The 18,611-nt window shown below is 42.4% G+C and overlaps 1 protein-coding gene across 1 annotated transcript in view; it reads right to left on the bottom strand.

The window, feature by feature from the left end:
- The window catches only part of gucy2cb (guanylate cyclase 2Cb), a 38,376-nt gene extending 21,275 nt beyond the window's left edge, over positions 1 to 17,101 (bottom strand). The window contains exons 1-11 of the mRNA XM_023993339.2: positions 16,392 to 17,101; positions 15,945 to 16,057; positions 15,762 to 15,829; positions 15,256 to 15,471; positions 14,868 to 14,989; positions 9,882 to 9,981; positions 6,976 to 7,090; positions 5,975 to 6,116; positions 5,714 to 5,796; positions 5,500 to 5,608; positions 111 to 192 (exon numbers count right to left, since the gene is read on the bottom strand). Of these exons, the coding sequence (XP_023849107.1) occupies positions 111 to 192; positions 5,500 to 5,608; positions 5,714 to 5,796; positions 5,975 to 6,116; positions 6,976 to 7,090; positions 9,882 to 9,981; positions 14,868 to 14,989; positions 15,256 to 15,471; positions 15,762 to 15,829; positions 15,945 to 16,057; positions 16,392 to 16,605 (1,364 nt within the window). The 5' untranslated portion in view covers positions 16,606 to 17,101. The remainder of the gene's footprint in view (positions 1 to 110; positions 193 to 5,499; positions 5,609 to 5,713; positions 5,797 to 5,974; positions 6,117 to 6,975; positions 7,091 to 9,881; positions 9,982 to 14,867; positions 14,990 to 15,255; positions 15,472 to 15,761; positions 15,830 to 15,944; positions 16,058 to 16,391) is intronic.
- Between the last annotated feature and the right edge of the window lie 1,510 nt (positions 17,102 to 18,611).

The following is an 18,611-nucleotide window of genomic DNA, read 5'->3' as shown; positions in this document are numbered from 1 at the left end:
GTAATTCTATTTCTATGGTCACCCTGAACATACCATGATAGATAAAACAGCCCTCTATGGAATCAGGCACCAAAATGGCAGATTTAAGGTGAATCTAATTTGTGCCTTACCTGTAGAAGATGAATGCGATGGTAGCCACCACCACCACAGTGACACCTAAGACAATGACAACGATGTTCTTCAACCTCGAACCTGGGGGGGGCATGATTATGATGAGGAGACCAATAAAATGGACTGCGTCATAATTATACAATTTCTCAATGAGTGTGCAGGGAAGGGGGTAATTGAGGTGGTATTACTGTACATTGAAGTTGAGCAACTTAGGGTTCAGTGCCTTGCTAAAGATCGCTGTCGAATCCACAAGCCAACTTGGTGAATAATCTAGTTGGTTTACGGTTTTGAAACAGCAACCTTTTGATTGCTGACCCAATGCTCTTAACCCCTACGCTACCTGCCACCCTGATCTCACAACACTGGTTCTTGTCCCATATCTGTCTTATCGATCAGATCTGGGATGAAAAACGAAAATGAAAGACACAGACCATACCGATCACTTATCGCAGACATTTTGGTGAAATCGTCCATTATGATAAGTACAGTGCATTCGGAAAGTATTCAGACCTGTTGACGTTTTCCACATTCTGTTACGTTACAGCCTTATTCTAAAATTGATTAAATAGTTTTTTCCCTCATCAATCTACACACAATACCGCATAATGAGAGACATCAGATTCCAGAGAGACATCAGAGACTGTAACGTTCTTTGCTTCACGGAAACATGGCTCACTCGAGAGACGCTAACGGAGTCGGTGCAGCCAGCTGGTTTCTTCARGCATCGCGCCGACAGAAACAAACATCTTTCTGGTAAGAAGAGGGGCGAGGGGGTATGCCTTATGATTAACGAGACGTGGTGTGATCATAACAACATACAGGAACTCAAGTCATTCTGTTCACCTGACTTAGAATTCCTCACAATCAAATGTCGACCGCATTATCTACCAAGGGAATTCACTTCGATTATAATCACAGCCGTATATATTCCCCCCCAAGCAGACACATCGATGGCCCTGAACGAACTTTATCTGACTCTATGTAAACTGGAAACCACACACCCCGAGGCTGCATTCATCGTAGCTGGGGATTTTAACAAGGCTAATCTGAAAACAAAACTCCCTAAATTCTATCAGCATATCGATTGTGCTACCAGGGCTGGTAAAACCCTGGATCATTGTTATTCTAACTTCCGCGACGCATATAAGGCCCTCGTATCCGTGTGACCCCGCCTTCCTCGGAAAAGCTGCCACCGACTCCATTTTGTTGCTTCAGCTTTACAAACAGAACGTAAAACAAGAAGCTCCAGCGCTCAGGTCTGTTCAACGCTGGTCCGACCAATCTGATTTCCATGCTTCAAGACTGCTTTGATCAGGTGGATTTGCGGATATGTTCGCATTGCGTCCAACACAAACATTGACGAATACGCTGATGTCGGTGAGCGAGTTCATTAGAAAGTGCATCGGCGACGTAACACCCACAGCAACTATTAAACATTCCCAAACGCAGAACCGTGGAATTGATGGCAGCATTCGTGTGAAACTGAAAGCGCGAACCACTGCTTTTAACCAGGGCAAGGTGACCGGAAACATGACCGAATACAAACAGTGTAGCTATTCCCTCCGCAAGGCAATCAACAAGCTAAGTGCCAGTATAGAGACAAAGTAGAGTTGGCAATTCAAACAGCTCAAACACAAGAGGTATGTGGCAGGGTCTACAGTCAATCACGGATTACAAAAAGAATACCAGCCCCCGTCGCGGACCAGGATTGTCTGCCCCAGACAGACTAAAAACTTTTTTGCCTCGCTTTGAGGACAATACAGTGCCACTGACACGGCCCGCTACCAAAACCTGCGGGCTCTCCTTCACTGCAGCCGAGGTGAGTAAAAACATTTAAAACGTGTTACCCTTGCAAGGCTGTAGGCTCAGACGGCATTCCCAGCCGTCTCCTCAGAGCATGCGCAGACCAGCTGGCTGTGTGTTTACGGACATATTCAATCAATCCTTATCCCAGTCTGCTGTTCCCACATGCTTCAAGAGGCGCACCATTGTTCCTGTTCCCAAGAAAGCTAAGGTAACTGAGCTAAAACGACTACCCCCGTAGACATCACTTCCGTCATCATGAAGTGCTTTAAGAGACTAGTCAAGGTCCATATCACCTCCACCCTACCTGACACCTAGACCCACTCCATTTTGCTTACCGACCCAATAGGTCCACAGACGACGCAATCGCAACCACACTGACCACTGCCCTAACCCATCTGGACAAGAGAATACCTATGGAGAATGCTGTTCATCGACTACAGCTCAGCATTTAACACCATAGTACCCTCCAAACTCGTCATCAAGCTCGAGACCCTGGGTCTCGACCCCGCCCTGTGCAACTGGGTACTTGGACTTCCTGACGGGCCGCCCCCAGGTGGTGAGGGTAAGGTACAACATCTTCCACCCCGCTGATCCTCAAACCACCAGGTGCGTTCTGAGCCCTCCCTGTACTCCCTGTTCACCCACGACTGCGTGGCCATGCACGCCTCCAACTCAATCACAAGTTTGCGGACGACACTACAGTGTGTAGGCTTGATTACCAACAACGACGAACGCCTACAGGGAGAGGTGAGGGCCCCGATGTGTGGTGTCAGAATAACCCACACTCCAACGTCAACAAAACAAAGGAGATGATTGTGACTTCAGGAAACAGCAGAGGGAGCACCCCCCTATCCACATCGACGGGACAGTAGTGAGATGGGTAGTAAGTTTTAAGTTCTCGGTGTACACATCACGGACAAACTGAATTGGTCCACCCACACAGACAGCGTTGTGAAGAAGGCGCGCAGCGGCCTCTTCAACCTCAGGAGGCTGAAGAAATTCGGCTTGTCACAAAAGCACTCACAACTTCTACAGATGCACAATCGAGAGCATCCTGTCGGGCTGTATCACCGCCTGGTACGGCAACTGCTTCGCCCACAACCGTAAGGCTCTCCAGAGGGTAGTGAGGTCTGCACAACGCATCACCGGTGGCAAATACCGGCCCTCCAGGACACCTACACCACCCGATGTCACAGGAAGGTCATAAAGATCATCAAGGACAACAACCACCCGAGCCACTGCCTGTTCACCCCGCTATCATCCAGAAGGCGAGGTCAGTACAGGTGCATCAAAGCAGGGACCGAGAGACTGAAAAACAGCTTCTATCTCAAGGCCATCAGACTGTTAAACAGCCACCACTAACATTGGCCGCTACCAACATACTGACTCAACTCCAGCCACTTTAATAATGGGAATTGATGGAAATTATGTAAAAATGTATCACTAGCCACTTTAAACAATGCCACTTAATATAATGTTTACATACCCTACATTACTCATCTCATATGTATATGTATATACTGTACTCTATATCATCTACTGCATCTTGCCATCTTTATGTAATACATGTATCACTAGCCACTTTAAACTATGTCACTTTATGTTTATATACCCTACATTACCCTACATCTACTGCATCTTGCCTATGCCGTTCTGTACCATCACTCATTCATATATCTTTATGTACATATTCTTTATCCCTTTACACTTGTGTGTATAAGGTAGTAGTTGTGGAATTGTTAGGTTAGATTACTCGTTGGTTATTACTGCATTGTCGGAACTAGAAGCACAAGCATTTCGCTACACTRGCATTAACATCTGCTAACCATGTGTATGTGACAAATAYAATTTGATTTGATTTGATTTAATGACCACGCAAAAACGGGATTTCTGACATTTTTGTTATTGTATTACATATACAAAACTGAAATATCACATTTACATAAGTATTCAGACCCTTTACTCAGTACTTTGTTGAAGCACCTTTGGCTGTGATTACAGCATAGAGTGTTCTTGGGTATGACGCTACAAGCTTGGCACACCTGTATTTGGGGAGTTTCTCCCATTCTTCTCTGCAGATCCTCTCAAGCTCTGTCAGGTTGGAATGGGGAGTGTCGCTGCACAGCTATTTTCAGGTCTTTCCAGAGATGTTCGATCGGGTTCAAGTACGGACTCTGGCTGGGCCACTCAAGGACATTCAGAGACTTGTCCCGAAGCCACTCATGTGTTGTCTTGGCTGTGTGCTTAGGGTCGTTGTCCTGTTGGAAGGTGAACCTTCGCCCCAGTCAGAGGTCCTGAGCGCTCTGGAACAGGTTTTCATCAAGGATCTCTCTGTACTTTGCTTCGTTCATCTTTCCCTCGATCCTGACTAGTCTCCCAGTCTCTGGTCTGAAAAAAATCACCACAGCATGATGCTGCCATCACCATGCTTCACCGTAGGGATGGTGCCAGGTTTCCTCCAGACGCGATGCTTGGCATTCAGACCAAGGAGTTCAAGCTTGGTTTCATCAGACCAGAGAATCTTGTTTCTCATGGTCTGAGATTCCTTTTGGTGCCTTTCGGCAAACTCCAATGATCTGTCATGTCTTTTACTGAAGAATGGCTTTCATCTGGCCATTCTACCATAAAGGCCTGATTGGTGGAGTGCTGAAGAGACGGTTGTCCTTCTGGAAGGTTCTCCCATCTTCACAGAGGAACTCGGTCGGGTTCTCGGTCACCTCCCTGACCAAGGCCCTTCTCCCCCGATTGCTCAGTTTGGCCGAGTGGCCAGCTCTAGGATCAGTCTTGGTGGTTCCAAACTTCTTCCATTTAAGAATGATGGAGGCCACTGTGTTCTTGCGGACCTTCAATGCTGCAGAAATGTTTTGGTACCCTTTTTTAGTACCCTTCCCCAGATCTGTGCCTCGACACAATCCTGTCTCGGAGCTCAACGTACAATTCCTTCGACCTCATGGCTTGGTATTGCTCGGACATGCACTGTCAACTGTGGGACCTTATATAGTCAGTTGTGTGCCTTTCCAAATAATGTCTAATCAATTGAATTTACCACAGGTGGACTCCAATCAAGTTGTAGAAACATCTCAAGGATCATCAATGGAACAGGATGCACCTGAGCTCAATTTCGTGTCTTATAGCAAAGGGTCTGAATACTTTTGTAAATAAGGTATTTCGTTTTTTTATTTTTAACACATTTCTAAAAACCTGTTTTTGCTTTGTCATTATGGGGTATTGTGTGTAGATTGATAAGGAAAACAATAATTTTTATCCATTTTAGAATAAGTCTGTAACGTAACAAAATTTGGAAAAAGTCAAGGGGTCTGAATACATTCCGAATGCACTGTAGCCTATACTAGAGAAATGTGAAGTTTAAAATGAAATCAGTTTGCTAATATGGGTGATTGTTAATGGTACAATTGATGGTTCAACCATCAAACTAGTAGTAGTAGTTTAAAMGATCGTTAAAAAACTGTGCACATCAATGTCATAAACTTATCATTCTATTTATTGTTACTGAATCAATTCAGGCAATTTATCGTGATATGGATTTCTGTGCATTTCGCTCAGCTTTAGTTTAACCCTTACCCTGGTCTGGAGTGTCATTTGGGAGATGTCTGCCCCAGATGAAGGATGGTTTACTGTTGACGATGTTGGTGTAGTTGTAGACAGTGTTGAATATAAATAAAGTTTCATACTGTGGAGGAGACAGGGAAAGTGTTAAAACATTAAAATTGACACGATAGAATGATGTAAGTCATRTGCTAAATTACTAAAATGTAAATGATGATAGCTGACCTACCTTGTTGTCAGTGGTGGTGTAAATGACTGAAAAATTCACGTCTCTGTCCCCATGGTCATCCAGCTTGTAGTGGCCTGCGATGCCTTTATGGAAACACATATACACACCTTACACTAAACAGATCTACAGAACTACACAAACACACACACATAGATATACACACACAAACACACACACACACACACACACACACACACACACAGGTGGCCATATGTCCAGGCCAGACCACATGGCTTTATGTGTTGTTTCCTGGTCTCTTACCGTCGAATGAGATGTTTCTGAAGTGGTTGATATTGACTACCTCCGTGTGGTTGAGCTCAGACTCAGGCTTGCTCCAGATCTTTCTCATCACCTGACCAAACAGCAGCACTGCATCATGGTACGCTGCCATGTAGTCATTCATCTGGAGAGAGCGGAGATTGATTGCACCCTGGTCAAAAGTAGTACATTACTTTTTGCTCCTTTAGTGATAATTAAAATCTAGGGGCAGCAGTTCATTATAATATTTTGGGGCATGGATTGCTCACAGCTCTTTTTGTGCAACTGTGAGTGAGTGTCATTCCAGTTTATGTAATCTGTTTTGTTAAAAGCAAAACAAAAATAAAAAAGCAAAATCATTTTTTGTAGGATGTTTTCTGAGATTCTTAATGTAAACATTTAGGGCAGTAGTGCCATTACATGTTATATATGACTATGGGCAGTAACGATGTCTTGTGAAAGACTCACGTTTGACTTTGTGTCAATTGAGAACACTTGACTCAATCAGTGGTTCTCAATTCTCTTCTTAGGGATCCGAAGCAGTTCCAGAGCTAGAACTCCTGATTCAACTTGTCAATTAATACAATTATAACACCTATGGAATTTTAACAATATCATATGGCTAACCAGAATAAAAAACCCTGTATGGTTCTTCTAAAATGAACCTTTGAGATTGAGAAAGGTTCTATATAGAACCATTCTCCATAAAGTAGCCCCAAAAAGGGTTGTAACCATAGCGGCACTGTTGGAAATGGTTCTTTATAGCACCATACTTGTTACATGTTGAACCTTATGAGCATGGTTCTTTATAGAACCTTCAAAAAATATATATATTTAGCACCAAAAAGTAATCTGCTATGGTTACAAGCCAATTGACCCTTATWTGGRACTATATAGAACCATTTGTTTTTAGTGTGTACAGTACATAGGGAATAGGATGCCATTTTGGACGTAACCTCAGAGTACAGTGATAGACAGGGCCCCAGCCCAGCAGGGTGTCTCACCGTCACGTTGTTGCCCAGGTCTGTGTCCACAGTATAGTTCCTAGTGTTGGGCATGGTGAGAACCAACACGTTCTTCATAGCAGGGATAGAGGACTTATTGGTGTAGTACTTATCACTGTGGGGAGTCATGGGTGCATTGTCAATGACACTGCAAACACTGGTGCTCTCTGACAAGCAAGGCGATTACAGTATTACAGTTTTTCTCAATTGCTAAAACACTAAAACCCATTGGCTGAACAAAGTTCTCAGTTGCCTAGACTCATTTAGCTAATTATGCAGTCTGTTGTCAATACCTTAAACCATTTCACATGGTAAAACACAATTTGCAGATCTCACTTAGACTTTTCAGCAAAACTCTAAACACATTCTCATTCTCAAAACACATTCTGCACTCTAATGCACATGTCATCCATACTGGTAAACACAAGTGGCAACAATCAAATACAAATAGAGAACACATGTCATTGATTGAACACAACCACTCAAAATTGATTTAACCTGTTTCAAATGATGCGACACAACCAATATAAGCCAGTTCAGAGAGCAAACAGGTTGTTGAATGGGAGAGAAAGTCTGAGAATGGATAGAAGAAACAATGTGAGAGGACGAGTGCGTATGCGAGGTGGGCGACGAGAGAGGATGAGGAGGAGGGCAAGAAAGAGGAAGAGAGACGAAGAGAAGAGGAAGAAAAAGAGTGGAAATATCTGATGAAAGCAAGATATCGAGCAACAGTTATTAACCATGTTCTTGTCCATGGACTGACAAAGAGGAAGCAGACTTAGAGTGCAACCAATTTGAGCCGATTTTCTGTGTCCACCATAGTAAGGACATTCAGAGAAGAAAACAGGTACAGTATACTACTGTATTTTTGTAATTGCAAATTTACTGTACTACACTATATGCAGCTGTTTCAATAGACATTTGTAAAGTTAATCACTGTATGTATTGTACTGCATGAATATGTTTTGAAACTGCACAACTACTTTTTGTAGAAATGCAAGCGCCACATGCAGGTGGAAGGACACTATATTCACTCGGAGCAAGAGGCCGTTATAGTTGGCATGGTTCTTCAAGATAATGCAATACGACAGAGAAATCCAGGAACGAGTGATACAAGACAACACACACTTCCAGGGAATCGACAGTGTGAGCATTTCACAATTGAGCGTGTCCTCCATCGTAACAGGATGCGAATGAAACAAGTATACAGAGTACTTTTGAGCGTAACTCACCAAGGGTGAAAGAACTGCGAGCTCAGTATGTGCAAGTAAGTGTACATTCGAAACATTTACTGTAATCCAGATTGTCTACAGTACCAACACATACTATGTAATGACATTACTCTTCAGTACATACAATGTATGTAGATCAGAAGCCTAATTGTACTCTACAGTATAGCACTGTCTCTGTACGACTTACAAAATCCTACATACAGTATATTGTATTCTACACAGACAATATTTGACTTGGAATCTTGGACAGACCCCATGAGTTCATCTTTGTCGATGACGCAGGCTTCAATCTAACAAAGAGGAGAAGGAGAGGCCGAAACATGATTGGACAGCGGGCCATTGTTGAAGTCCTGGTCAACGAGGTGGCAATGTCACAATCTGTGCTGCTATCAGCAACCATGGTGTTCTACATCACCATGTTACACTCGGCCATATAACACCCAGCACCTTCTAAGATTTATTGCCAATCTAAGAGATATTTTATTTGAGCAGCAGGTTCAAGAGCAGCAGGGTCAAGAGCTAAATGAGAATCCCATTCCCACCTATGTGATAGTGGGACAATGTCAGTTTCCACCGAGCTGCTCAGGTAAGGAATGGTTAACATCAATGGGCAGTTTATGAACTTGTACCTCCCTCCATACTCGCCTTTCCTGAATCCGATTGAGGAGTTTTTCTCCTCTAGGAGATGGAAAGTGTATGATAGACAACCCTACACCAGAGTAAATCTGCTGCAAGCCATGGATTTAGCCTGTGGTGATATAGGTGAGGAATCATGTCAGGGCTGGATACGGCACACAAGAGCTTCTTCCCCGTTGCCTCAGGAGGACAATATGCTTGTGATGTCGACGAAGTGGTCTGGCCTGACCCAGCCAAAGACAAGAAGAAGCAATTGATCACATGTTTACTCCTTTGATTTTTGTCCCTTTTAGTATTGTATACTGTAGTACAGTGCATTGTAGGCTGTATACTGTACAATAGACAAATTGTATGGCCTGAACATTGTGCTTTCCATTTATTAACAGTACTGACTGCTCAATAGATTTTGACTGGTTGCAGTTCATATCAACAAAGAACAAGAAGTACAGTATCACAGAGACAAAGGACAAGTTGTGAGATGCAGGGTACAGTACTGTAAAAATAGGGGTACAAGGAGGAGGAAGAACAAAAAACAAAATTGCAAAGAGCAAATTTCTGATCAATTTGAGCTACATGATAGAACATGTTTTCGTTCATCAAAAGACAATGACGGAAAAATATGAATATTTTTTTAGATTAAAAATGTACTTCTCCCTGAGAATTGTATGTTTTGAACAATGTGTTTTCTATTTTTCGATGTATTGTTTACGACTGCTTGAGAGTGTATATCATTTTGATCACTTTGTTTATGATTTGAGAGGCATGTTTGATTTTGAACAGAGATAAAACTGTTTTGAGGTGAATGTTTCATTTTGAGTCAGAGTTATGTAAATAGTGCTTGAAGATGAGGTTTTGTGTTAATGTTTTCAGGAAATGGAGCAAGGTTTCAGAAATTGTGTTTCAGCAATTGAGAAAAACTGTAAGCCTCGTTGAACTCTTTCAGATGAAAAATGCAAACAAATAACAGACTGGGAGAGAAAAGAGAGAGAGAGAGGGGCACAGAGAGAAATGAGGATAGCGAAGAGAGAGAGAGCTAACTTGTAAAGATCGACCAGGATGAAGACAACACTAGGATCAACCTCCATAGTTCCATTCTTCAGGTCCACGATATCTTCTGGTGTCCCACACACTATGAACACTGCACAGTCAGTGAAGAGGAGAGAGTGAGTGAGATATATTATAATATTATAGAGAGAGAGAGAGAGAAGACATAAAATCACCCTTCAATGGCGTTCCAGGGTGCACACCCCCCCCCCCCCCCAAAATCTGATTGGTCTCTTAATATATTGATAACTTTGACCAAGACGGACACTGATATCAATCTCATCTGAGAAAGCATCCGAGCGAGTGATACAAAACCCATAGTATGTGTAGCCCATGTATCTGATGCTGTCTGGTCAAAAAGAGTTTAGAAAATAGTCATATTCTTTTTGGCCAGACAGCATCAGATAAACTACATGGCCAAAATGATTTGGACACCCATTTCAGCCACACTCGTTGCTGACAGGTGTATAAAATCTAGCACACAGCCATGCAATCTGCATAGACATACATTGGCAGTAGAGCGGCCTTACTGAAGAGCTCAGTGACTTTCAACGTGGCACCGTCATAAGATGCCACCTTTCCAACAAGTCAGTTTGTCACATTTCTGCCTTGCTAGAACTTCCCCAGTCATCTGTAACTGTTGTTATTGTGAAGTGGAAAAATCGAGGAGCAACAACGCCTCAGCCGCGAAGTGGTAGGCCACACCAGCACTCGCCGGTCCCATTCTGTGAGCTTAAGTGCATAGCACACAAAAATTGTCTGTCCTCGGTTGCAACAATCACTACTGWGTGAGTGTTGCAACCGTGGCCGAGCAGCCACACGCAAGCCTAAGATCACATGGGCAATGCCAACCGTTCTCTGGAGTGATGAATCAGAATTCACCATCTGGCACTCCGACGAACGAATCTGGGATTGGCGGATGCCAGGAGAACTCTACATGCAAGAATCCATAGTGCCAACTGTAATGTTTGGTGGAGGAGGAATAATGGTCTGGGGCTATTTTTCATGGTTCGTGCTAGGCCCCTTGGTTCCAGTGAAGGGAAATCTTAACATTACAGCATACAATGACATTCCATACAATTCTGTGCTTCCAACTTTGTGGTAACAGTTTGGGGATGGCCCTTTGCTGTTTCAGCATGATAATGCCCCCATGCACAAAGCGAGGTTCATACAGAAATGGTTTGTTGAGATCTGTGTGGATGAACTTGAGTGGCTTGCACAGAGCCCTGACCTCAACCCCATCGACCCCTTTGGGATGAATTGAAACGACTGCGAGCCAAGCCTAATCGCCCAACATCAGTGCCCGACCTCACTAATGCTCTTGTGGCTGAAAGGAAGCAAGTGCCCACAGTAATGTTCCAACATCTAGTGCAAAGCCTTCCCAGAAGAGTGGAGGCTGTTATAGCAGCAAAGGGGGGACCAACTCCTTATTAATGACCATAATTTTGGAATGAGATGTTCGACGAGCAGGTGTCCACTTACAGTTGAAGTCAGAAGTTTACATACACCTTAGCCAAATACATTTAAACTCAGTTTCACAATTCCTGACATTTAATCCAAATACAAATTCAGTTTTAGGTCAGTTAGGATCACCACTTTATTTTAAGAATGTGAAATGTCAGAATAATAGTAGAGTGAACGATTTATTTCAGCTTTTATTTCTTTCATCACATTCCCAGTGAGTCAGAAGTAATACACTCAATTAGTACTTGGTAGCATTGCCTTAAATATTGTTTTTAACTTGATTCAAACAAAACAAACTAAAACCAACCGTTTTCCGCACCGGACTCTACTTACCGCGCTGACGTCCCTTCACCATATGGACAAGTTTACCTAACGTGCCACACTTCTCGGGATAATCTATACAAGTCGCACAAGTCTTTACGGATTAATACTTGCCATGCCTTTCACTCCCCTCTCTACAGCGTCAGGAAGGAATAACGTTATCTATATAGAGACCCACACCCGCCGCCGCTATACAACCAGGGCTGTCATCAAATCTATTCACGCTTTTGCCACTCCTTGCGTTCCCGAATGCTTCTCGCACCAGACAGCTGCTCTTGCGGACATCAGCTTGGATGTCGTAAACCCATCTCACGGCAATTATAAGATAGCACGCGATTCTGCCAGGGGCGATATCCATTGTCCCCGATCTGCGACGTGATAGCCACTCAGTGTCACATCCAACCAAAGAAGACGAGCCTACTGAACAGCGGAACTGCTCTTCCCCAGTTCTAAACAACCTCGCCTCTCTCGTACAAACAAGATCGATGAAGCGTCGAGAGCCTACTAGCATACCACAATCCGAAAGGTTCCCCAGCTCCTTCTCCCATCGCCCCATCCGAACCTCGGATGTGCGGTTGAAATCTTTGGCCACATTCCTCCTGACAGAGAGGCTTTAACAAAACTTCAGGTTTGTAGGCCTCCTTCTCGCACACGCTTTCAGTTCTGCCCACAAATTTCTGTTGATTGTAGGTCAGGGCTTTGTGATGGCCACTCCAATACCTTGACTTTTGTTGTCCTTAAGCCATTTGGCCACAACTTTGGAAGTATGCTTGGGGTCATTGTCCATTTGGAAGCCATTTGCGACCAAGCTTTACTTCCTGACTGATGTCTTGAGATGCTGCTTCAATATATCCCACATAATTTTCTTCCCTCATATATCATATCTTATTATGGTGACCATGACCAGTCCCTCCTGCAGCAAACACCAAACCACAACAACAATGATATATGCCACACACAGAAATGAAAACTCCACACACGGAACTTGGATTCGCGCCATAGACAATTCTTCGCGCAAAAAAAACTAACCAATCACACGCAACAAGCAAACACTCCACCACCACACAAAAATTTTCCTCCAAAACATACAAACGAAATGAATAAAAACGTATTTCATGAAACACACACAAAAAAAAGTCCTCATAATTTTTTGTTCATCAGAACCAGAGGACATTCTCCAAACCAGTACGATCTATGTCCCCCATTAGCGATCGCACGGCTCCATACGCCCCACAACCGTAGTCTGGCTTATTATTATGGCGCTTCTCGCCATCAACAATCGCCCTGACCAAAGACCACCAGTGCGCTTATCTCACCCTGCACAACACCAAAACAATAGAAAAACAAACCCAAAGACACCGGTTTCTTCTATCTCAAAAAGGTCTGTACATTAATATAAGGACCTCGTTGTTAACATGTATAGATATAGATACTTTTGTACACCTGTTCCTTCAGCATGCTTCACAAGGTCCTTTGCTGTTGTTCTGGGATGATTTGCACTTTTCGCCACACCAAAAGTACGTTCATCTCTAGGAGACAGAACGCGTCCCCTCCTGAGTGGTATTGACGGCTGTGTGGTACCCTATGGTGTTTATACTTGCGTAACTGTTGTTTGTACAGATGAACGGGTTACCTTCAGGCATTTGGAATTAGCTCCCCAAGATGAACCCAGACTTGTGGAGGTCTACAATTTTTCTTCTGGGGTCTTGGCTGATTTCTTTTGATTTCCCATGATGTCAAGCAAAAGATGCAACTGAGTTTTTGAAGGTAGGTCTTGAATAATCCACGCTACACCTCCAATTGACTCAAATTATGTAAATTAGCCTATCAGAAGCTTCTGAAGCCATGACATAATTTTCGGGAATTTTCCAAGCTGTTTAAAGGCACAGTCAACTTGGTGTATGTAAACCTCTGACCCACTGGAATTGTGATACAGTGAAATATAAGTGAAATAAACTGTCTGTAAACAATTGTTAGAAGAATTACTTGTGTCATGCACAAAGTAAATATCCTAACTGACTTGTCAAAACTATAGTTTGTTAACAAGAAATTTGTGGAGTGGTTGAAAAACGAGTTTTAATGACTCCAACCTAAGTGTATGTAAACTTCCGACTTCAAAAGTACATGGGCTACATATACTAAGACAGAGGGGAGCTGTTTGCCTCGCTCAGATACTTTCTCTGGTGAAATGGATTCAGCCTTGTGCGAATTGAAGGAATATTATGAAACGGATAGACACGAATGATAAATTATTTTCTACATTGTTTTTTAAAAATTATTGTAAAACAAATTCTCCATGAATGCACGGCACTTTGTAGGCTGAATGTCAATACACTTATGGTGTTTGTAATAGATATCTCTTTCCATTCAAATGGCGGGTGCACAGTGCATTTCGCTCCCGACTTGCGCAGCGGTCTAAGGCACTGCATCTCAGTGCAAGAGGTGTCACTACAGTACCTTGTTCGAATCCAGGCAGTATCACATTTGGACGTGATTGGGAGTCCCATAGGGCGGCGCACAATCAGTCCAGCGTCGCCAGCGTAAGTTAAATTGAAAAAATAAAAAAATTGTTCAGACTTTGGACTTTTTTTGAAGTAGACGAACGTACGCAGGTAACCTACTGTATTTAACCTACTTTTTGAAGTGATTTATTTGACAATCAGATGAAAACATAATGACTGGTTGTGTTCATGACATATTAAAATAAAATACATATTTACAGTTAAATTCTGTCTTTCCTATAAAGCCCATTAAAATGGTCTTTACTATAAAACCCTATGCACACATAGGAGGTCCAATTAGAAAAATAGAGAGCCCACGAATGTCACAGTGTAATTTGCACTTGTGATGGCACTTTCAAGTGAATTTACTGCTGTATGCTAATAKCCTTTTATAAAATCCTGACCTTGAATGCAAACACTGTAACAAGACTTTTGGAATTGACTCATGATTTATTTGAACTGTAAAATGTACCAACGCTAAGCTGAAGCATTTAATGCATTGAACCATCATAATTATATACAAAAAGTCCCTCTTGTAAATGTTATGGCCACCCTAAACTGGGTCTGTGCCCCACCTTGTCCACCCCTTTCAAAATGTTCTGGACACTCCATTGCTGGCCTTCCCCCTGGTGGGCTATCTACCTGCCAATCCTCCAGATTTGTGAAAGGAGTGAGATGATGTGGGTTTACTTACAATTGCTTGTCCTCTTTTTGGAGTTTAATTCCATTCTAAGGTCTTCCGCTTTGGTTATAACTTGAGTATTTTTGACATGTAAGGAAAAGTGGGCTGAGCCTGTACCAAGTGCATTGATGTACCTGAGGAGGGATGGGGAAATACAATGATATCAGTATCAACATCACATCTAAGCAAATATAATATACACAAATAAATAATCTCAGTCATCAAATTGTCCATTAGCCTACGGAATCACTTGTCAATTAATATCCACCTTCACTCTTTTCCAGCATATTACACCTACAGAACTGACAAGTCAGGACACAAGTGACTCAAAAGCAACTCAAAGGAAACTCACAAACCGCTCACAAATGTCTCACAAGCGACCCACAAGTAAATCCCTCACCAGAAGCAGTCCTCAGTGTTCTCCTGCTTCTTATAGAGGAAGGCTGTGGACCACTTGGGTTTGATATCATTGTTGAAGTCCCAAAACTTGGTAAAGAAGGTGGAGATCTTGCGTGCGGGGGGAAGTATGCGAGTCAGGTATTCTTTGTAGTCACAGGACAGAGCAAAGCTGCCTGCTGAGATGATGGGCATGAGGAGCTTCAGACCAACCTCTTGACTGGAACATTGAGAGGGGAGGGAGAGAGGGAGAGAAAGAGAAAGAAAGAGGGATGGAGACAGAGAGAGAGACAGCGAGAGAGAGAGAGGGAGACAGGCAGAGGGATGGAGGGTATGTGAGACAGAAAGACAGACACACACAGGATAAAGTGGGAGACTGACACAACAGTATGTAATGAATTACTGTGTTATTAAAATGTAACTACAAGAGTAAACAAGTTGAATAAAAGTGAGGGCAATATATATAGAGGAAGTAAAAGAGAAAGGGTGTCACGGCAACACAACACTTACTCAACCATCTGAAAGGTTGCATGGGTACAGGTGGGCCCCAGCAAAACCCAGCCCTCCTGGCCTGTTTTCTGAAACAACGGAGAATCAGCTTAGATATGTGAATATTTGTTTGTGTGTGTGTGTGTGTGTGTGTGTGTGTGTGCGTGCGTGCGTGCGTGCGTGCGTGATTTGGTTAACACTCACAGTTAGGTTCTTCAAAGTCTCCACCACCTCACAAGTGCTGCTTTGGCAGCCTTTCTTGCTGTACAAACTAGTCTCGAGCCCAAGGAAGTTTGCAGTCAGGTTTCGCTTCACTCCTTGGAAAAGAACACGGCAATACACCATAATGATGGCAACAAAGATTACGGACCCACAGATAGTAATTCAGCAGAACATCAAATCTGAGCTGATAAGATAAGTTAAAACACAAGAAAGTAAGCAAAAAATATTTAGGTTAGGCTAAGGTCCTTACATCTATAACACGATGTAGGCCTAGGATATCCTTATAAACCAATGTTGTTTTTTATAGCCTGCTATATGTGATAATTGTACACTACCAATTAAGGGGGCTCAGCCACGGTGGGACTTGAACCAGCAACCCTGTGCAAACTCTCTATTAATTTACAGTTTTTAAATTATGATTACATTTACCGTTTGGACAGCTTTTACAGGGGAGTTCAGCYTCGAGCTGGATCGCACTCTCCACAGCGCTACGGACAAATGTCATACTCCAGGGAGAGATGTCGTCATCCAGCAGAACTACATTCATCATAATCCCATCCAGACAGTGAGGGTATATCGCCTCGCATCGGCCTGCGATAAACACCATCCAGCAGACACACACCCACCAACCTCTATAAGCCATTCTGAGGACTTAGCTAAGCTAATGAATGTTCCTATTTTTCATAAGGCGAGTCTTTGGATTTCCCAGTCTAGATAACCTGTTCCGGTACCAATTATGTTGAGGAGATGTTCAATGACAAGACATTGAGCTGTGGGTTGGTAAAATCCTAATCCATTTGCCAGAAATGTTCTAATAATTCCAAAAAGTAAAAAGTTACTTGTCATCCCTTTTATTCTGTATTCCAAATATCGCAATATTCTCACGCAATATATATTCCATTCAGCACATGTACTTTTTCCAGTTGGAAAAGAAAACAAAATTGGTGTGTGAAAAACAGCCTATAAAAGTAGTAGTTACTTCTCTGAATGTCTCAAACGTTTTTCATTCATTTAACGACTTACTATGAAATCTTTCATTAATCGACTGCTTTGTTTCAAAACAAGGATATATGGATTTACACACCTGCTTTGTTCCGCTCAGATTCGACAACTCACCTGTGCTTTCTTAACTCACCTGTTAATGAACAACTGGAATCGACACATAGTCTGAGGGAACGTTTGGTCTGCCAATAACTTCCTCACCATTCATTGTTCAAGGTCCGTATAAACCAATACTCAGACATACTGCACACTTCACATCACACAACCACCATATGGACAACACACACAGGCTAGTACACACACATCCATTGGCCTGTAGGCCTATAGGGTAAAATGACTGGAGTCAACAGCATCAAATGGGTAATGTGGCATCCACCTGACTTCACTTCGAATAATGTATGGACCTCCCTTCCATCTTATATAGTGCAAGTGAACAGCAAACCTTGTTTTTTTTTAAACAAATAAAGCAACACCTCATGGCACAACGCCTCTCCCCCATGTGAACTACTTGTTGTGTGTATGTACTGACATGTACTGTACCTTTTATATATTTTTTATTTGAACCTTTATTTAAATAAAGTCAGTGTATGTGTAACGGATAGATGCACACATACACACTACATGTTCATGTTTTTAAATGTATGTAAATTGTAAAGTGTTTTGCCTGTAATGTATTTTTTTGTTTTGTGTCGGGCCCCAGTAAGACTAGCTGTTGCCATTGTCGTCGGCTAATGGGGATCCTAATAAATCAAATCAAATGGTAAGACAGGAAATGGGAAATGGTGGTTTCTAATTGGAAAGTCTGGAAATTCTAAAATCTGCTTCAAATGGCAGCCGAGATAAGATCTCAAAGGACCTGATATATATATATATATATATATATATATATATATATATATATATATATAGAGAGAGAGAGAGAGAGCGAGAGAGATTTATATGTATACATATATACATATATATATATAGAGAGAGAGAGAGAGAGAGAAAAGAGGAGGAACAAAACCCATGAACAGACCAAAGGTTTATAGGGCCATAAACTGCATCATAGATATCTTCTCCTCCTGGTAATAAAAGTGGCCAGATTGTGTGTTTCATCTACTCAACTTCTCAAGCCAGTCACACTGTTACTGCCCTCCCTTTAATGGGGTAATCTTCCCTGCAGCTTTAATGACTGCCCAGCTAACAACTCAAGGGGAGAAAGATATTTTTTGTAATGTTACCCGTAATGTTCCCCTAATGTTTGAGTGTGCAGCTTTCTGTTAGTTAGGGGAACATTCTATCTATGTTAGAAAAAAACCTCTGAGAACCTTTTTAGGATATTTTGGCGTTAGAGTTAGAACATTCCCCTTAATGTCAAACAGAACATACCCAGAATGTGGTTACCATGTTCTCAGAATATACAATATGAAGACACGTTTAAGACACGTTTTATGGGAACGTTGCAAGAACATTCATGTGTCCAGTTTTCTGAGGGATAGGAGAATATTCCATCAACGTCCCACCAAACATACACAGAACATGGTTGCCATGTCCTCAGAACATAAGATATTTATGTTCTAGACAAGTTTCATGGGAACGTTCCAAGAACGTTTCCTGTGTATCAGTTGTCAGAACGTCGCCTAAAGGAACCAAAGAAACATTCTC

This window comes from Salvelinus sp. IW2-2015, linkage group LG8, assembly GCF_002910315.2.
Source record: "Salvelinus sp. IW2-2015 linkage group LG8, ASM291031v2, whole genome shotgun sequence".
NCBI lineage: Eukaryota > Metazoa > Chordata > Actinopteri > Salmoniformes > Salmonidae > Salvelinus > Salvelinus sp. IW2-2015.
Note: the sequence above shows the minus strand (reverse complement) of the source record. Positions and strands in the feature narration are given on the sequence as shown.